This window comes from Neoarius graeffei, chromosome 24 (assembly GCF_027579695.1).
Source record: "Neoarius graeffei isolate fNeoGra1 chromosome 24, fNeoGra1.pri, whole genome shotgun sequence".
NCBI lineage: Eukaryota > Metazoa > Chordata > Actinopteri > Siluriformes > Ariidae > Neoarius > Neoarius graeffei.
Window position 1 is genome coordinate 39,588,890 of NC_083592.1, and position 14,459 is coordinate 39,603,348.

General features: G+C 41.0%; 1 protein-coding gene across 1 annotated transcript in view; it reads right to left on the reverse strand.

Moving 5' to 3' along the window:
• npffr2a (neuropeptide FF receptor 2a) overlaps positions 1–14,459 on the reverse strand; it is a 49,982-nt gene that overhangs the window by 16,726 nt on the left and 18,797 nt on the right. The window contains exon 2 of the mRNA XM_060908070.1: positions 4,475–4,574. Coding sequence (XP_060764053.1) covers positions 4,475–4,574 — 100 coding nt within the window. The remainder of the gene's footprint in view (positions 1–4,474; positions 4,575–14,459) is intronic.

Below are 14,459 nucleotides of genomic sequence, written 5' to 3' on the forward strand. Positions count from 1 at the left end.
AGCATGCAGAGTCAAAGAGTTTCAGTATTTCAGTATATTTGCCTGGTAGCTAACTACTGGTATGTGACAGTATAGCTGACTATCATATAACACACTTCTGATTTTACCATAGAAATGCATCCTGAATGTTTTAAATTGCATTGCTTGTCCTCACCCATATTTAATCTTGTACAGTATCTACCGTATTTCTGAGCTTTATTGTTTCCTGTCACATTTTTTGTCCTTCTTGCCTTTGGCAGATGCCCTTATCCAGAGCAACTTACATACATGCTTTGAAGTCCATCCATCCATTATCCATAATCGCTTATCCTGTGCAGGGTCTCGGGCAAGTGGCAGCCTATCCCAGCTGACTATAGGTGAGAGGCAGGGTACATCCTGGACAAGTCACCAGATCATCACAGGGCTGACACAGAGACAAACAACCATTCACACTCACATTCACACCTACAGTCAATTTAGAGCCACCAGTTAACCTAACCTGCATGTCTTTGGACTGTGGGGGAAACCGGAGCACCCGGAGGAAACCCACACAGACATGGGCAGAACATGCAAACTCCACATAGAATGGCCCTCGTTGGCTGCTGAGCTCGAAGTCAGGACCTTCTTGCTGTGAGGTGACAGTGCTAACCACTACACCACCGTGCTGACCTGCTTTGAAGTCTCCATCAACAAGAAGACAAAGTCATCTATATCCCCCACCCTATATACTGTACCAACTATATACCAAGTTTCAAGACATTATTTGTCACATTTTTCAAGTTCTACTGCAGGAAACCAACCCTACCTCTTTACACTGACCTCAGCAGCCCATAGCATAAGCCCACTGGACCGTTGGTCCAGGTGAGCTAAAAATTAAAATTTTTCATATTTCTTAGTATCAAAATGCATAAAGACATTACTTAATCAACACACATACCAACTTTCAAGACCATACCACTCATAGTTTTCAAGTTCTGCTCCGGAAACAAAACCTACCCCTAAGACTAACCTAAGAGACTAAGTCTGAAATTGTTTCCACAGAAAGATGCAAAATTTAAATTTCTCAAATTTCTTAGTATGAAAGGGCACATTTACATCACCTTGTTAACATGTATACCAAGTTTCAAATCCATGTCATGAATAGTTTTGGATATATGCTCTGGAAACAAACAGTGCTCTTCGAAACTAAGTCAAAGTCTATTTGTTTATGTAAAAATTTGAAAAATACTTATTTTTTTTCAAAAATCCAAAATAGCAAAAGGCACCAGTTCACATGTTGCTTGATATATATATATATATATATATATATATATATATATATATATATATATATATATATATATATATATATACGTGACTGGATGGACAGACAGCCGGACGGAACCTGTTTCTATATCCCCCGCCAAACTTTGTTTGGGCAGGGGATAAATAAATACGGACTACAAATACCATCAGTCTAAAAAACTATGTTGGGGAGGTAATATTGTAACAAAAGCCCAAAGACAACACAATTTTTTTCATGAAAGCACTAATTTAAGTACTGTATTTTAGAAACAGGTAGGTCTTCAGACATCTCTTGAAGATATCCAGTGACTCAGCTGTTTGGACATCTAGAGGAAGTTCATTCCACCACCTAGGCACTAGAACAGAGAACAATCTTGATGCATGCCTTTCTTGAACCTTGAGAGATGATGGGACCATTCAAGCAGTGCTAGGAGGATTGGAGGGAGTGTGGTGCAGTGAGGGGTGTGAGAAGTGCTTTGAGGTAAGTGGGTGCTGGTCCATTTTTGGCTTTGTAGGCAAGCATCAGTGTTTTAAATCTGATGAAGGCAGTGGAATGTAGCAGTGGGAGTGAAATGTAGTATGGGAGAACATCAGGAAGTTGAAAACATGCAGCTGCATTCTGAATCAACGATCAAATGGTGCTCAGAGGCAGACTTGTCTGGAGCAAGTTGCAGCAGTATCTGATTGGCCTGTGTGGATAGAAATTGACAAATCTTTCTGATGTTGTAAAAGAGAAATCAACATGAGTGTGACATGTTAGCAATATGAGAGGTAAAGGACAGGTGAACATCCACAGTTACCCCAAGGTTGTGTGCCGTGACCGAAGCTGAGATCAGAGAATTTCCAATGGAGATCACAAGATCCTGATGTGGAGATGAATCACCTGGGATGAACAGCAGTTCAGTTTTGCTGGGATTAATTTTCAGCTGATGAGCTGCCATCCATGGGATGTCTGCCAGACATGCTGAGGTGAGAATGGAAACATGAGTGTCTGAGGGAGGGAAGGAGAGGATGAGTTGAGTGTCATTTGCATAGCAGTGGTATGAGAACCCATGTGAGAATATGACCTCGCCAAGAGATTGAGTATAGAGAGAGAACAGAAGAGGACCAAGTACTGAGCCTTGTGGGACACCAGTGGAGAGGCTAAGAAACCTTATATGAATGACCTTCCAGGGAAGAAGCAAACCATTGCCATGCTTTGCCATGAATTCCAAGATTCATGAGGATGGACAAGAGAGACTTGTGTCTGAATGTGTCAAATGCTACTGAAAGGTTGAGGAGTGTGAGGATTGATGACAGTTTGGCTGACCTAGCAGCATGTAGCTTTTGGCCAAAAGGGCAGTCTCTGTGGAATGTGTCGCTTTAAAGCCAGACTGGTTAGGATCTTGGAGGTTGTTCTGTGAGAGCTAAAGAGGCAGTTAATTACAGAAAGTTAATTTGAGGATTTTTACAAAGAAAAGAGAGAAGTGATACTGGTAGTTGCTCATGTCTAAGGGGTTTAGAATGGGCTTCTTTTGGAAGCAATTACAGTATTTGGGCAGTTTCCCATTGACTCACGCAGATCCTTTGAAACTCATATGAATGGGATGAAAAGAGCCTGTGAACCTCCACCTTGAGTTCTCTTTGAAGTAGTCAGTGTGATTCTAAAAGGTAAGCCTTTACCTGAGTCCAGGGTACATTGACTTTCTTCAAGAATTGATAATGTATTTGAATGAATGCATTCATCCACCCCACAATTCTGACCATTCTCCCTGCCCCTGCTGTTGAGAAGACTTAAAGCATGGCATGGTTTTGGTGCTAGATGGGTTGGTTTAAGTATTTCAGAAACTTCTGATCTGTTTCTGGGTGTTTCCACCCACAGAACTGTCACTCACTCAAAGTTATTTTTCTTTACACCATTCTGTGCAAACTTGTGTGGGGAACAGTCTCAAAACAGACTGTTGTGTGTGAGATTCCCAAGAGATCAATTTTGAAATATTCAAACCAGCCTATCTGGCACCAACAACCACGCAATGGGTAAAGTCATAGAGACCACACTTTTTCCCCATTCTGATGTTTGATGTGAATATTAACTGAACCTATTGACTTGTATCTGCATGATGTCATGTTCTACATTATATAATGTTCTGCATGATTATATGTAATGTTCTGCTGCCACATAATTGGCTGATTAGATAACTGCATGAAATGAGATTGATGGCAAAAGTAAAAAATAATAATATTTAGTATAAATATATGGGTGATTTATAGGAAATCATGTGTGCTGATTGGTCGAGAAATTCGGACTATTTCTCGATAATCACCTTGAATAACCACTATACCACCTCGGGCAGCACGGTGGTGTAGTGGTTAGCACTGTTGCCTCACAGCAAGAAGGTTCTGGGTTTGAACCCAACGGTGGCCTTTCTGTGTAGAGTTTGCATGTTCTCCTTGTGTCTGCGTGGGTTTCCTCCGGGTGCTCCGGTTTCCCCCACAGTCCAAAGACATGTGGTTAGGTTAACATGGGGCAACTATGGGCAACTGAAGTGCCCTTGAGCAAGGACATCTAACCCACAACTGCTCCCCGGACCCTGTAGCATAGCTGCCCACTGCTCTGGGTATGTGTGTGTTCCCACTGCTCACTTGTGTGTGCATGTGTATGTTCACTGCTTCAGATGGGTTAAATGCAGAGGTTAAATTTCACTGTGTGCTTAAGTCTGTGCTTGAGTATATGTGTGACAAATAAAGGCTTCTTGGCTTCTTGAATGACTCGGCAAAATGGTGGCCAAGCACTTCATCACCCTAAGTGAGGAAGAATTACAAATTATGAAAGAAAATGCTGTTCCTAAAAGCACTAAAGATGCTACAAAGTTTGGTCTAAAACTATTCAAAAGTAAGGTGGAATTGTGATTTATTTTATCTGTTTCAAAGCAAAGTATTTTATGTGAGTCAGCACAAATACTGTAAGTGACAAGTCTGCATGCATGCCGCAAGTCTGTGTGTGCCATTATTACATTTGCATGCCACTTCTGAAGTTTGAAATAAATTATTTTTTAATACAATTTATTTTTTTTAAACAATCACCTGTGTATTTATACTAAAACAATAATCTGCCTGAGGCTCAGTGAATATCGGTGAATAATAACCTCAACTTTGTCTCGGTTACTATTGACTGATATTCACTTCGCCTTTGGCGAATAACTGTTAAATATTAGATGAAAAGAGAGAATACCTGTCAACCGCAATAGCAACCAGAGTAAAGACAGAGGCAGAGACAGATATGCCCTGGACCATACCACTCATTTTGCAAACCATGCTTCCAAAAGGCCACCCTGTGAAGAAAACATAGAAAATGAATGTTCTCTGGGCTATAGTGATCAGTTCTGATTTTATTACTCAATCCAATAATGGAAAAAAGAACACTCATGAAGGGCTAGATGATGACAGACTAACTGTTTGCCATATTTGATATATGTTTTGCAAAAATGTATTCTGTAACAATATGGACAAATGCTTTTAAAATATTAATTTCCCCTTAAAACAGTATTTGTTATGTAATTCCTTTGGTTTATTTAATATTGACTGAAATTCTTTTGTATCTGACATCTCATCTCATCTCATTATCTCTAGCCGCTTTATCCTGTTCTACAGGGTCGCAGGCAAGCTGGAGCCTATCCCAGCTGACTACGGGCGAAAGGCGGGGTACACCCTGGACAAGTCGCCAGGTCATCACAGGGCTGACACATAGACACAGACAACCATTCACACTCACATTCACACCTACGGTCAATTTAGAGTCACCAGTTAACCTAACCTGCATGTCTTTGGACTGTGGGGGAAACTGGAGCACCCGGAGGAAACCCACGCGGACACGGGGAGAACATGCAAACTCCGCACAGAAAGGCCCTCGCCGGCCACGGGGCTCGAACCCGGACCTTCTTGCTGTGAGGCGACAGCGCTAACCACTACATCACCATGCCACCCCAAACTGGAAGTCTGTGATTTGAATTCAGTAGCTTTCGGTCCACTAAACAAAAATCATTGGGTGTCAGGGAAAATTATTTTTATGGCCTACACTTGATAAATCTGAAAGGCAGTCTAGCGTTAAGGGATTTTCACACTGGAATCAACAAGAGCTCATCCCCCATTCATCCCAAAAAAAATTGTGAATGTCTTTAAACTTTTTAACATTTATGGAAGTCTATCTGATGCATGCGCCAAGGGGCGCAGGTGTGACACTCTTGCACAAAATTAGTACAAAAATTAATGTAGATATAAATATCTTATGCGAAATTATTATGGCATGTTCCAAAAAAATAAAGAAAAAAATCTGAGTCCTCAACTCCAATTTATGAGTCCGAATGCAGTTAATTCAAGTCCAAGTCATCAGTGCTCAAGTCCAAGTCAAGTCATGAATCCTTAAAATGAGGGCATGAGTTGGACTCAAATCCTGGACTTGAGTACTACAACCCCGATTCCAAAAAAGTTGGGACAAAGTACAAATTGTAAATAAAAATGGAATGCAATAATTTACAAATCTCAAAAACTGATATTGTATTCACAACAGAACATAGACAACATATCAAATGTTGAAAGTGAGACATTCTGAAATTTCATGCCAAATATTGGCTCATTTGAAATTTCATGACAGCAACACATCTCAAAAAAGTTGGGACAGGGGCAATAAGAGGCTGGAAAAGTTAAAGGTACAAAAAAGGAACAGCTGGAGGACCAAATTGCAACTCATTAGGTCAATTGGCAATAGGTCATTAACATGACTGGGTATAAAAAGAGCATCTTGGAGCGGCAGCAGCTCTCAGAAGTAAAGATGGGAAGAGGATCACCAATCCCCCTAATTCTGCGCCGACAAATAGTGGAGCAATATCAGAAAGGAGTTCGACAGTGTAAAATTGCAAAGAGTTTGAACATATCATCATCTACAGTGCATAATATCATCAAAAGATTCAGAGAATCTGGAAGAATCTCTGTGCGTAAGGGTCAAGGCTGGAAAACCATACTGGGTGAACTACTATTCAATCTCTCGGATGTGAACTTTGACCAGGACGAGATAAGTCTTCTCAATAAAGGACTTTCCTTTGTTCCAACCCCTGTGGCCAACCCTTTTCAAACAAAAGTTGAACTTTTCAAATTCTACCGTGCCATGAAACTTAAATATTTCTTTCATAAGGACAGAATTGTTTCCCCACTGCCTACTGTCACCACAGAGACGACATCTGTGACTGCATTCAGACCCAAGAGCACATTTACAGCACCAGTGAACAATGCAGCCATTGGCACCTTCTGTAAGTTGGTAGATAGGGATATCGAGTCCATGTATTTGTCTGCATCTGCTACATCGAAGAGGCGTAATTGCACCAACGAACAATTACAAATTCGCTGTCATCCCTGTCTAAGAACAACAATGTCATATTCAAGAGTGCTGATAAAGGAGGGGGTCTAGTCAGCATGAATCGTTCTGATTATGAACAAGAAGTACTTAGACAATTGTCGAATGCTGACTCTTACAAAAAGTTACATAATAACCCCACAGCATCTTATAAGAGGGAAACTGATATTTTCCTTAATGACGCATTGGAGAAGGGTTATCTTAGTACACAAGAGAGGAAATTTCTTTCCTCAGACAATCCAATCATCCCTGTCATTTATATATTACCTAAAGTACATAAACCTTTTAATACATTTCCCACAGGTCGTCCAATTGTGTCGAGCATAGGCTTACTGACTGAACCCCTCTCGAAGTTTGTTGATGCGCATTTAAGACCCCTTGTGGAAGCTTTACCCTCCTATCTCAGAGACACTGGGGATTTCATTGAAACACTGACACAAGTTGATTTAGGGGAAAGTGAAACATTTTTAATCACCATGGATGTTACTAGCCTTTATACCAATATCCCTCATGATATTGGTCTTGCGGCACTGCAGTTTTTTTTTAAATACTCGCCCTCAATCACCCACGTGCAATGAACCGGTGCTACAGGTGCTCTAGCCCCTGCCTCTTTTCTGTTTGCTGTCCAAAGTGCCCTTTTCATAGGGACTGTTTTGTTGTTTTGGTTTTTTTTTTAATATTTGTAAAAGATAAGTTAGCTCCAACATCAATATTCTCTACAATTTGACAATAATATATGAAATTATAGATTTATAAAATAACGTTTTTCTATGTAAATGCGGGCATCAATCCATGACGTCATGCATTCAGTGAACCTCCGTGCAGAAAGCGCATGTAGGCGGTTGACAGTGGGAGACAGTGCGAGGAACGGCATGGTAAGGTCACACTGAAAGTCTCCTTTCATTTCTTATCTGAACATGCAATACTGTGCAGCTTAGAACACAACAGTAAATGCGTAGGGTTGTTTCTCATTTAATGAAGCCGCCTAGGCTATATTTAAACCGTTTGCTCCGTCCATTTCATTAACGTGGCAGATTCGGAAACTTTAGTTTGAACGACGGCGTTAATAACATATTCTAGCAGCTTCGAAAACTTAAGGCTGAATGACGACGTCCACAACATATTCTATCAAGACACACAGAATGTTCAGTTGCAATTGAAATTTAGTTTTGAATAAAGTTAACTTGTGTGAAAAATTTGTTCCAAGTGCCCTTTTTTGAATGTTGAGCCCCTGCCCCTCCAAAGGTCTTTGCACGGCCCTGCCCTCAATGTTCCCCGCCAGCTGATTTTCTAACTGAAATGGCGAAATTGGTTTTAACCAAGAATTATTTCTTGTTCAATAATGACTTTTTTCTTCAGGTGAGGGGGACAGCGATGGGCGCAACATTTGCTCCTGATTACGCTAATTTGTTTATGGGTTTCTTGGAATACAAACATGTACACACAAATAACCCATTTATTGATAATATATTGATGTTTAAACGCTATATTGATGATCTTTTTGTCATCTGGAAAGGCACAGAAGAACAATTAATAGAATTCCACTGTTACATGAACAGCTTAGTGGACACCATTACATTTAGCCTGGAATATGATAAAAGTCAGATACATTTCCTTGATACTTGGGTTAAACGTAAAGATGGGAAATTGTTTACGACACTGTATAAAAAAACCCACGGATAAAAATAGCTGTTTGCATGCCTCTAGTTTTCATCCTGAGCCCACCAAACATGGGCTCCCCTTTAGTCAATGTTTACGTGTAAGGCGGATTTGCCAGAGGGACGAGGATTTCCTGAGAGAGGCAGACAAAATGTATGAACAGTTTATCCAGCGTGGTTATGCCACTGATGTCCTTGATTCTGCCTTGGGCCGGGTGAAATCTGAGGGCAATTCAGGTCACACTTGTTCAGGTGCGAAACCACCGCGCAAGGATCCTCCTCTCGTCTGCTGCACCACGTACACACCTTTTAGTCATCAGATAAAAAATATTGTTAAACAACACTGGCATGTTCTTCAAACTGATGTTGTATGTTCTGAACTTTTTCCCCAGCCGCCCTTTTTTACATACTTTAGGTCTTCGAACCTTAAAGATAGGCTGGTACATTCAGATACTTTTGATCATTCCAAATGCCCGTGCGCACGACTGGATGACATTACTGTTTTTTTCCCCTGCCGTAATTGTGTGTCTTGCAGTAATATTCATAAAACGGATTATTTTATCAGTTTCAAAACAGGAAAACGCTATAATATCAGAAAATTTATAACATGTAATTCTGTCAATGTGATCTACCTCCTAAGTTGTCCCTGTGGTCTACAATATGTGGGGTGTACAGTTGAGAATCCGTCTCAATGAGCATCAGAGCGCGATATATAGGGGGGACTCTAAATCGCCAGTTGCAAGACACTTCAATGAAGCAAAACATTTGGCTAATGATCTTAAGTTTGTTGGCATTGATCGAGTTCTCCCGAATCGTCGTAGTAGCTGTACTAGTCAGTTTTTACTTAGATGTGAGGCCAGATGGATTTTTTATTTAAAAACATTGCAACCGAATGGATTGAATGATGATTTTGACTTGACTTGTTTTTTATGAATAGTTTGTATACTTAGTCTTATGTTTATTGTCTGATGGTTTTTTTTCTTTTCTGCGTTTAATTTTTTTATTTTATTCATTTATTTATTTTATTTATTTGTTTTCTTTCTTTCTTTCTTTCTTTCTTTCTTTCTTTCTTTCTTTCTTTCTTTATTGTTATTTTCTTTCCTTATGACATTTGTTATGACTATAAATTATGTCATTAGTTAAATCATAACAGGAACGGGACTGATGATAGGATATCTTTATCCATGCACCTTAACCTGTATTCAAGCTTGGTTGTAGGCCTATTACCTGTTTTCCGTGTACGTGGCCTTGTCTATATATGGGTGTGTCTTTATTTTTAATTGTTTGCACTGAGGATGGTCTGATTGTGACCGAAACGTTTGCACTTTTCACTTGGGTAGCACTTTTTGTTTGTTTTAATATGCAATAAAAGTGCATTATTATATCGGCATACAGGTGTGCGAGTTCCCTTTGTCTGGTTCTAGTTATTCTATTGGAACTTACGCACCCACCAGGTATCAATTTTAAGGAGCGGTACCTTCATTGGAAAGCACAAAGAGTTTGAACATATCATCATCTACAGTGCATAATATCATCAAAAGATTCAGAGAATCTGGAAGAATCTCTGTGCATAAGGGTCAAGGCTGGGAAACCATACTGGGTGCCTGTGATCTTCGGGCCCTTAGATGGCACTGCATTACATACAGGCATGCTTCTGTATTGGAAATCACAAAATGGGCTCAGAAATATTTCCAGAGAACATTATCTGTGAACACAATTCACCGTGCCATCCGCCGTTGCCAGCTAAAACTCTATAGTTCAAAGAAGAAGCCGTATCTAAACATGATCCAGAAGCACAGACGTCTTCCCTGGGCCAAGGCTCATTTAAAATGGACTGTGGCAAAGTGGAAAACTCTTCTGTGGTCAGACGAATCAAAATTTGAAGTTCTTTATGGAAATCAGGGACGCCGTGTCATTCGGACTAAAGAGGAGAAGGACGACCCAAGTTGCTATCAGCGCTCAGTTCAGAAGCCTGCATCTCTGATGGTATGGGGTTGCATTAGTGCGTGTGGCATGGGCAGCTTACACATCTGGAAAGACACCATCAATGCTGAAAGGTATATCCAGGTTCTAGAGCAACATATGCTCCCATCCAGACGACGTCTCTTTCAGGGAAGACCTTGCATTTTCCAGCATGACAATGCCAAACCACATACTGCATCAATTACAGCATCATGGCTGCGTAGAAGAAGGGTCCGGGTACTGAACTGGCCAGCCTGCAGTCCAGATCTTTCCCCCAAAGAAAACATTTGGCGCATCATAAAACGGAAGATACGACAAAAAAGACCTAAGACAGTTGAGCAACTAGAATCCTACATTAGACAAGAATGGGTTAACATTCCTATCCCTAAACTTGAGCAACTTGTCTCCTCAGTCCCCAGACATTTACAGACTGTTGTAAAGAGAAAAGGGGATGTCTCACAGTGGTAAACATGGCCTTGTCCCAACTTTTTTGAGATGTGTTGTTGTCATGAAATTTAAAATCACCTAATTTTTCTCTTTAAATGATACATTTTCTCAGTTTAAACATTTGATATGTCATCTATGTTCTATTCTGAATAAAATATGGAATTTTGAAACTTCCACATCATTGCATTCCGTTTTTATTTATAATTTGTACTTTGTCCCAACTTTTTTGGAATCGGGGTTGTACAAGCCTGGCTCAAAATTACTAACAAAGTGGCAAAGACCCTTTGAGATCACACAATGGATTGGGGAAGTCGACTATGAGGTCAGGTGCACGGATAGAGGTGATGCATGTCAAATGTACCACCTGAATGTCCTGAAACCTTGGAGAGAGGATGCTCCTGTGGCTCTGGCGATGGGACTGGAGGTAAGTCCAAAAAGTGTGGCCCAATACACCCTGGTCCCCTGTGGAGACCACCTCTCACTGTCCCAGAGAGCACAGGTTAACAGATTGCAGGAGGAATTCTGCAATGTGTTCGCCCCTTCCCAGTTGTACTGCCCTCATAGAGCACCACACTGAGACTCCCCCAGGGCTGGTGGTGTGCACCCGCCTGTATTGACTCCCTGATCACAAAAATGTGGTTCAGGATGAACTCAAGGCAGTGCTCGAGGCAGGGTTAATTGAGGAGTTGCACAGTGACTGGAGCAGCCCAGTGGTCTTAGTTCCCAAGACCGACCGCATGGTCCAGTTATAGAAAAGTCAACATGGTGTCTAAATTTGACACATATCCGATCAGTTAGGCATAGCTCGCTTTAATATGGCACAAGATTTGACTAATGGATATTGGCAGATTCCTTTGACTCCATTATCTTGGAAAAAATTGCCTTTTCCCCTCCGTTTGAGCTACACCAATTTGTTAATCTTCTGTTTGGGTTGTTTGGGGCCCCAGCAACATTTCAGCATCTCATGGACAGAATCCTTCATCCTAAAAGTGCATATGCTACTGCCTATTTAGATGACATCATTATTTATAGTAATGACTAGCAGCGGCATTTACAACATTTGAGGGTTGTCCTGAGATTGCTGAGACATGTGGGACTCACGGCAAACTAGAAGAAGTGTTCATTTTGGCGGGTGGAAGTACGGTATCTGGGCTTCCTCTTGGGTCATGGGCGGGCGCGTCCCCAAATTGATAAGACTGCAACAATTGCAGCCTACCTGAGTCCCAAGACCAAAAAGGGGGTGAGGCAGTTTCCAGGACTGACTGGCTATTATAGGTAGTTCATGCCTAATTTTTCAGAAGTCACCAGCCCGCTGACTGACTTCACTAAAAAGGGGGCACTAGATCCAGTCCAGTGGATGGAGTCATGCTCAGGTTAAAGCGGTTTTGTGTGGGGGCCTGCTGTTGCATTCACCTGACTTTTCTCTCCATTTTGTTTTACAGACTGATGTGTCAGATGGAGGTCTGGGGGCAATTTTGTCACTGGTGGTGGAGGGGGAGGCACATCTGGTGCAAGCTCTCAATGTGAGAGGGTAAGTACAGCCCCATAAAGGAGTGTCTGGCCATCAAGCGGGCTGTCCTCACTCTCTGGTACTACCTGCTCGGACACCCTTTCACCCTCTGTTCTGACCATGCCTCGCTCCAATAGCTCTACTGCATGAAGGATGCCAACGTGTGGATCACTTATTGGTATCTAGCTCTTCAGCCCTTCAAGTTCGAGGTGGTCCACAAGCCGGGGGCACAGATGATGGTGGCGGATTACCTCTCCCACCTGGGGGGTGAGGTGGGGGTTAGGAGTCAGCTGCAGGCCAGATGGCTCCCCAGCCTGAGTCAGGCAGAGGGGTTATTTGGCAATGAAGGCGTGGCCAAGCATCAGCTGTGAACAGTGAGGAGTCAGATTGAACCAGCAGATAATGTGATGAGTTACACCTGCGTCTAATTACTAACTGTCTATTAATATGTGTCTTTGTGTGCCTTTCAGATAGCCAGGAACCAGAGAGAGAGAGAAAGAGAGAGCACTGTGCTACCCAGCACTGTTTGTGTGTGCAAATACAGTAAAAGAAGATAAAGTCACTGAAAAGTGAACTTTGTAATCAAAATAAAATGCACCTATACTGTAAAGCCCATCTCCCCGTTCCTCACTGCCTGAATGCAGAAAATTGCTGCAACTGTATATTAATAAAGAAATAATCAGCTCAAGATACCATTAACTGGAATTAATACAATCATAAAAAAAAAAATTCAAAAGTCTGAAACAGTTGAAAGTTTGCCTGAAAAAAGACTTGAGAAATCACAGTTTCAGAATAGCATGGTTTAGCTTTTTTTCTTGTTAGGTTTTAAGATAAGATATATTAATCGCTTATGGGGAAATTAAAGTGTTACCCCCCCCCCCCAACTAGCAACCTTAGCAGCTTAAACACAAACACACATCAATCATCTTCCTAACCATCGTACAATCTCACACCCACTCCTTCACATTAAGCAGTTGCTATTAATGCTAAGGTGATTAAAAATAATGTTGTATCCACTATCAGTGGGAGATAATTACAGTAAACTGAATTTTTAATTTTTTTTAAAGAACATCGTGACAGAAAACAAAGCTGAATGCAACAAGGTAACAATTGACCCCTGTCTTTATATAGTATCTAAGACTGAAAAGCAATTCCCTTTAACGGATACAGGACATTTCGTCCAATGACCATTTCATCCAATAGTTAAGACATTTCATCCAAAGCCTTTTTCATACGCACTAGCAATTATTTTATATTTCAGGTATTTGCTTGTTCAAAAAAAGGAGAAATTGAATGGAATTTGACCGAAGCAAAACACATTTTTGCAAAATGAAAACAAAACTGGAAATGATGGGAATCAGCGAGTGTCGACTTCAGGCACGTTCGGCTAGAGCTGCTTGTGGGGAGAGATTGTTTTTATTAGGCCAAATTACATAGGACATCTATCCTCGCACTTGCAGATATCCTTGGCAAGTGCGAGATATGAGATATGATATCCAGATATGAGAAAACATTCTCAGTCTTTATATAGGCATGCTGATGCCTTTTGATCATGTGCAGGTGAGCCTCATTAACAGCACGCGTGCGAGAGTCCATACTATGGAATCAATTTTGTGCCAAAATGTTCATACAATACTTTTGAAATATCAAACAAAAACGACAAATCAAAATACAAATAAAGAAAAAAAGTCAATTTTTTTTAGACTGGCAAACAAATTATTCATGTAATCGTGCAAAATATCAGTCTATTACTCTTCAGAAACCTTTTATTTTTGTTCCGCGTCTTTCTCAGTTTTGTTTGACGTAATTTATTTTGGTTGCGATTCCAGCTTTCTCGTTTGCGCTCCCTGACTTTTTGCTTGCGGTTTTGGCACAAACTTCACGTGTGGGTGGGCTGTCCAGGAATGCATTCCCATTGGCTAACTTGTGTTTGACTGACAGCTACGCTCAGCCATTCCCTACTCGGATTCTGGTGGACTGTTTGATGAGTGACCGATCCATTGACGGTACACAAGGATCGAGCGGACTTCAGTGGCGACTATGATATTGAATTTACACTTTGTTGAATTAATTCAATATCATAGTCGCAAATGTGTTGTATGTGTTGCAGTAGTACACATTATGCAGGTGTTTCGTGGCAAGTCAAATGTTAGCCTTAGCTCCACTACCCAATATAATAGCTGTCTTGCTAACGTTAAACACACCTGCATAATGTGCACTACTGTAACACATA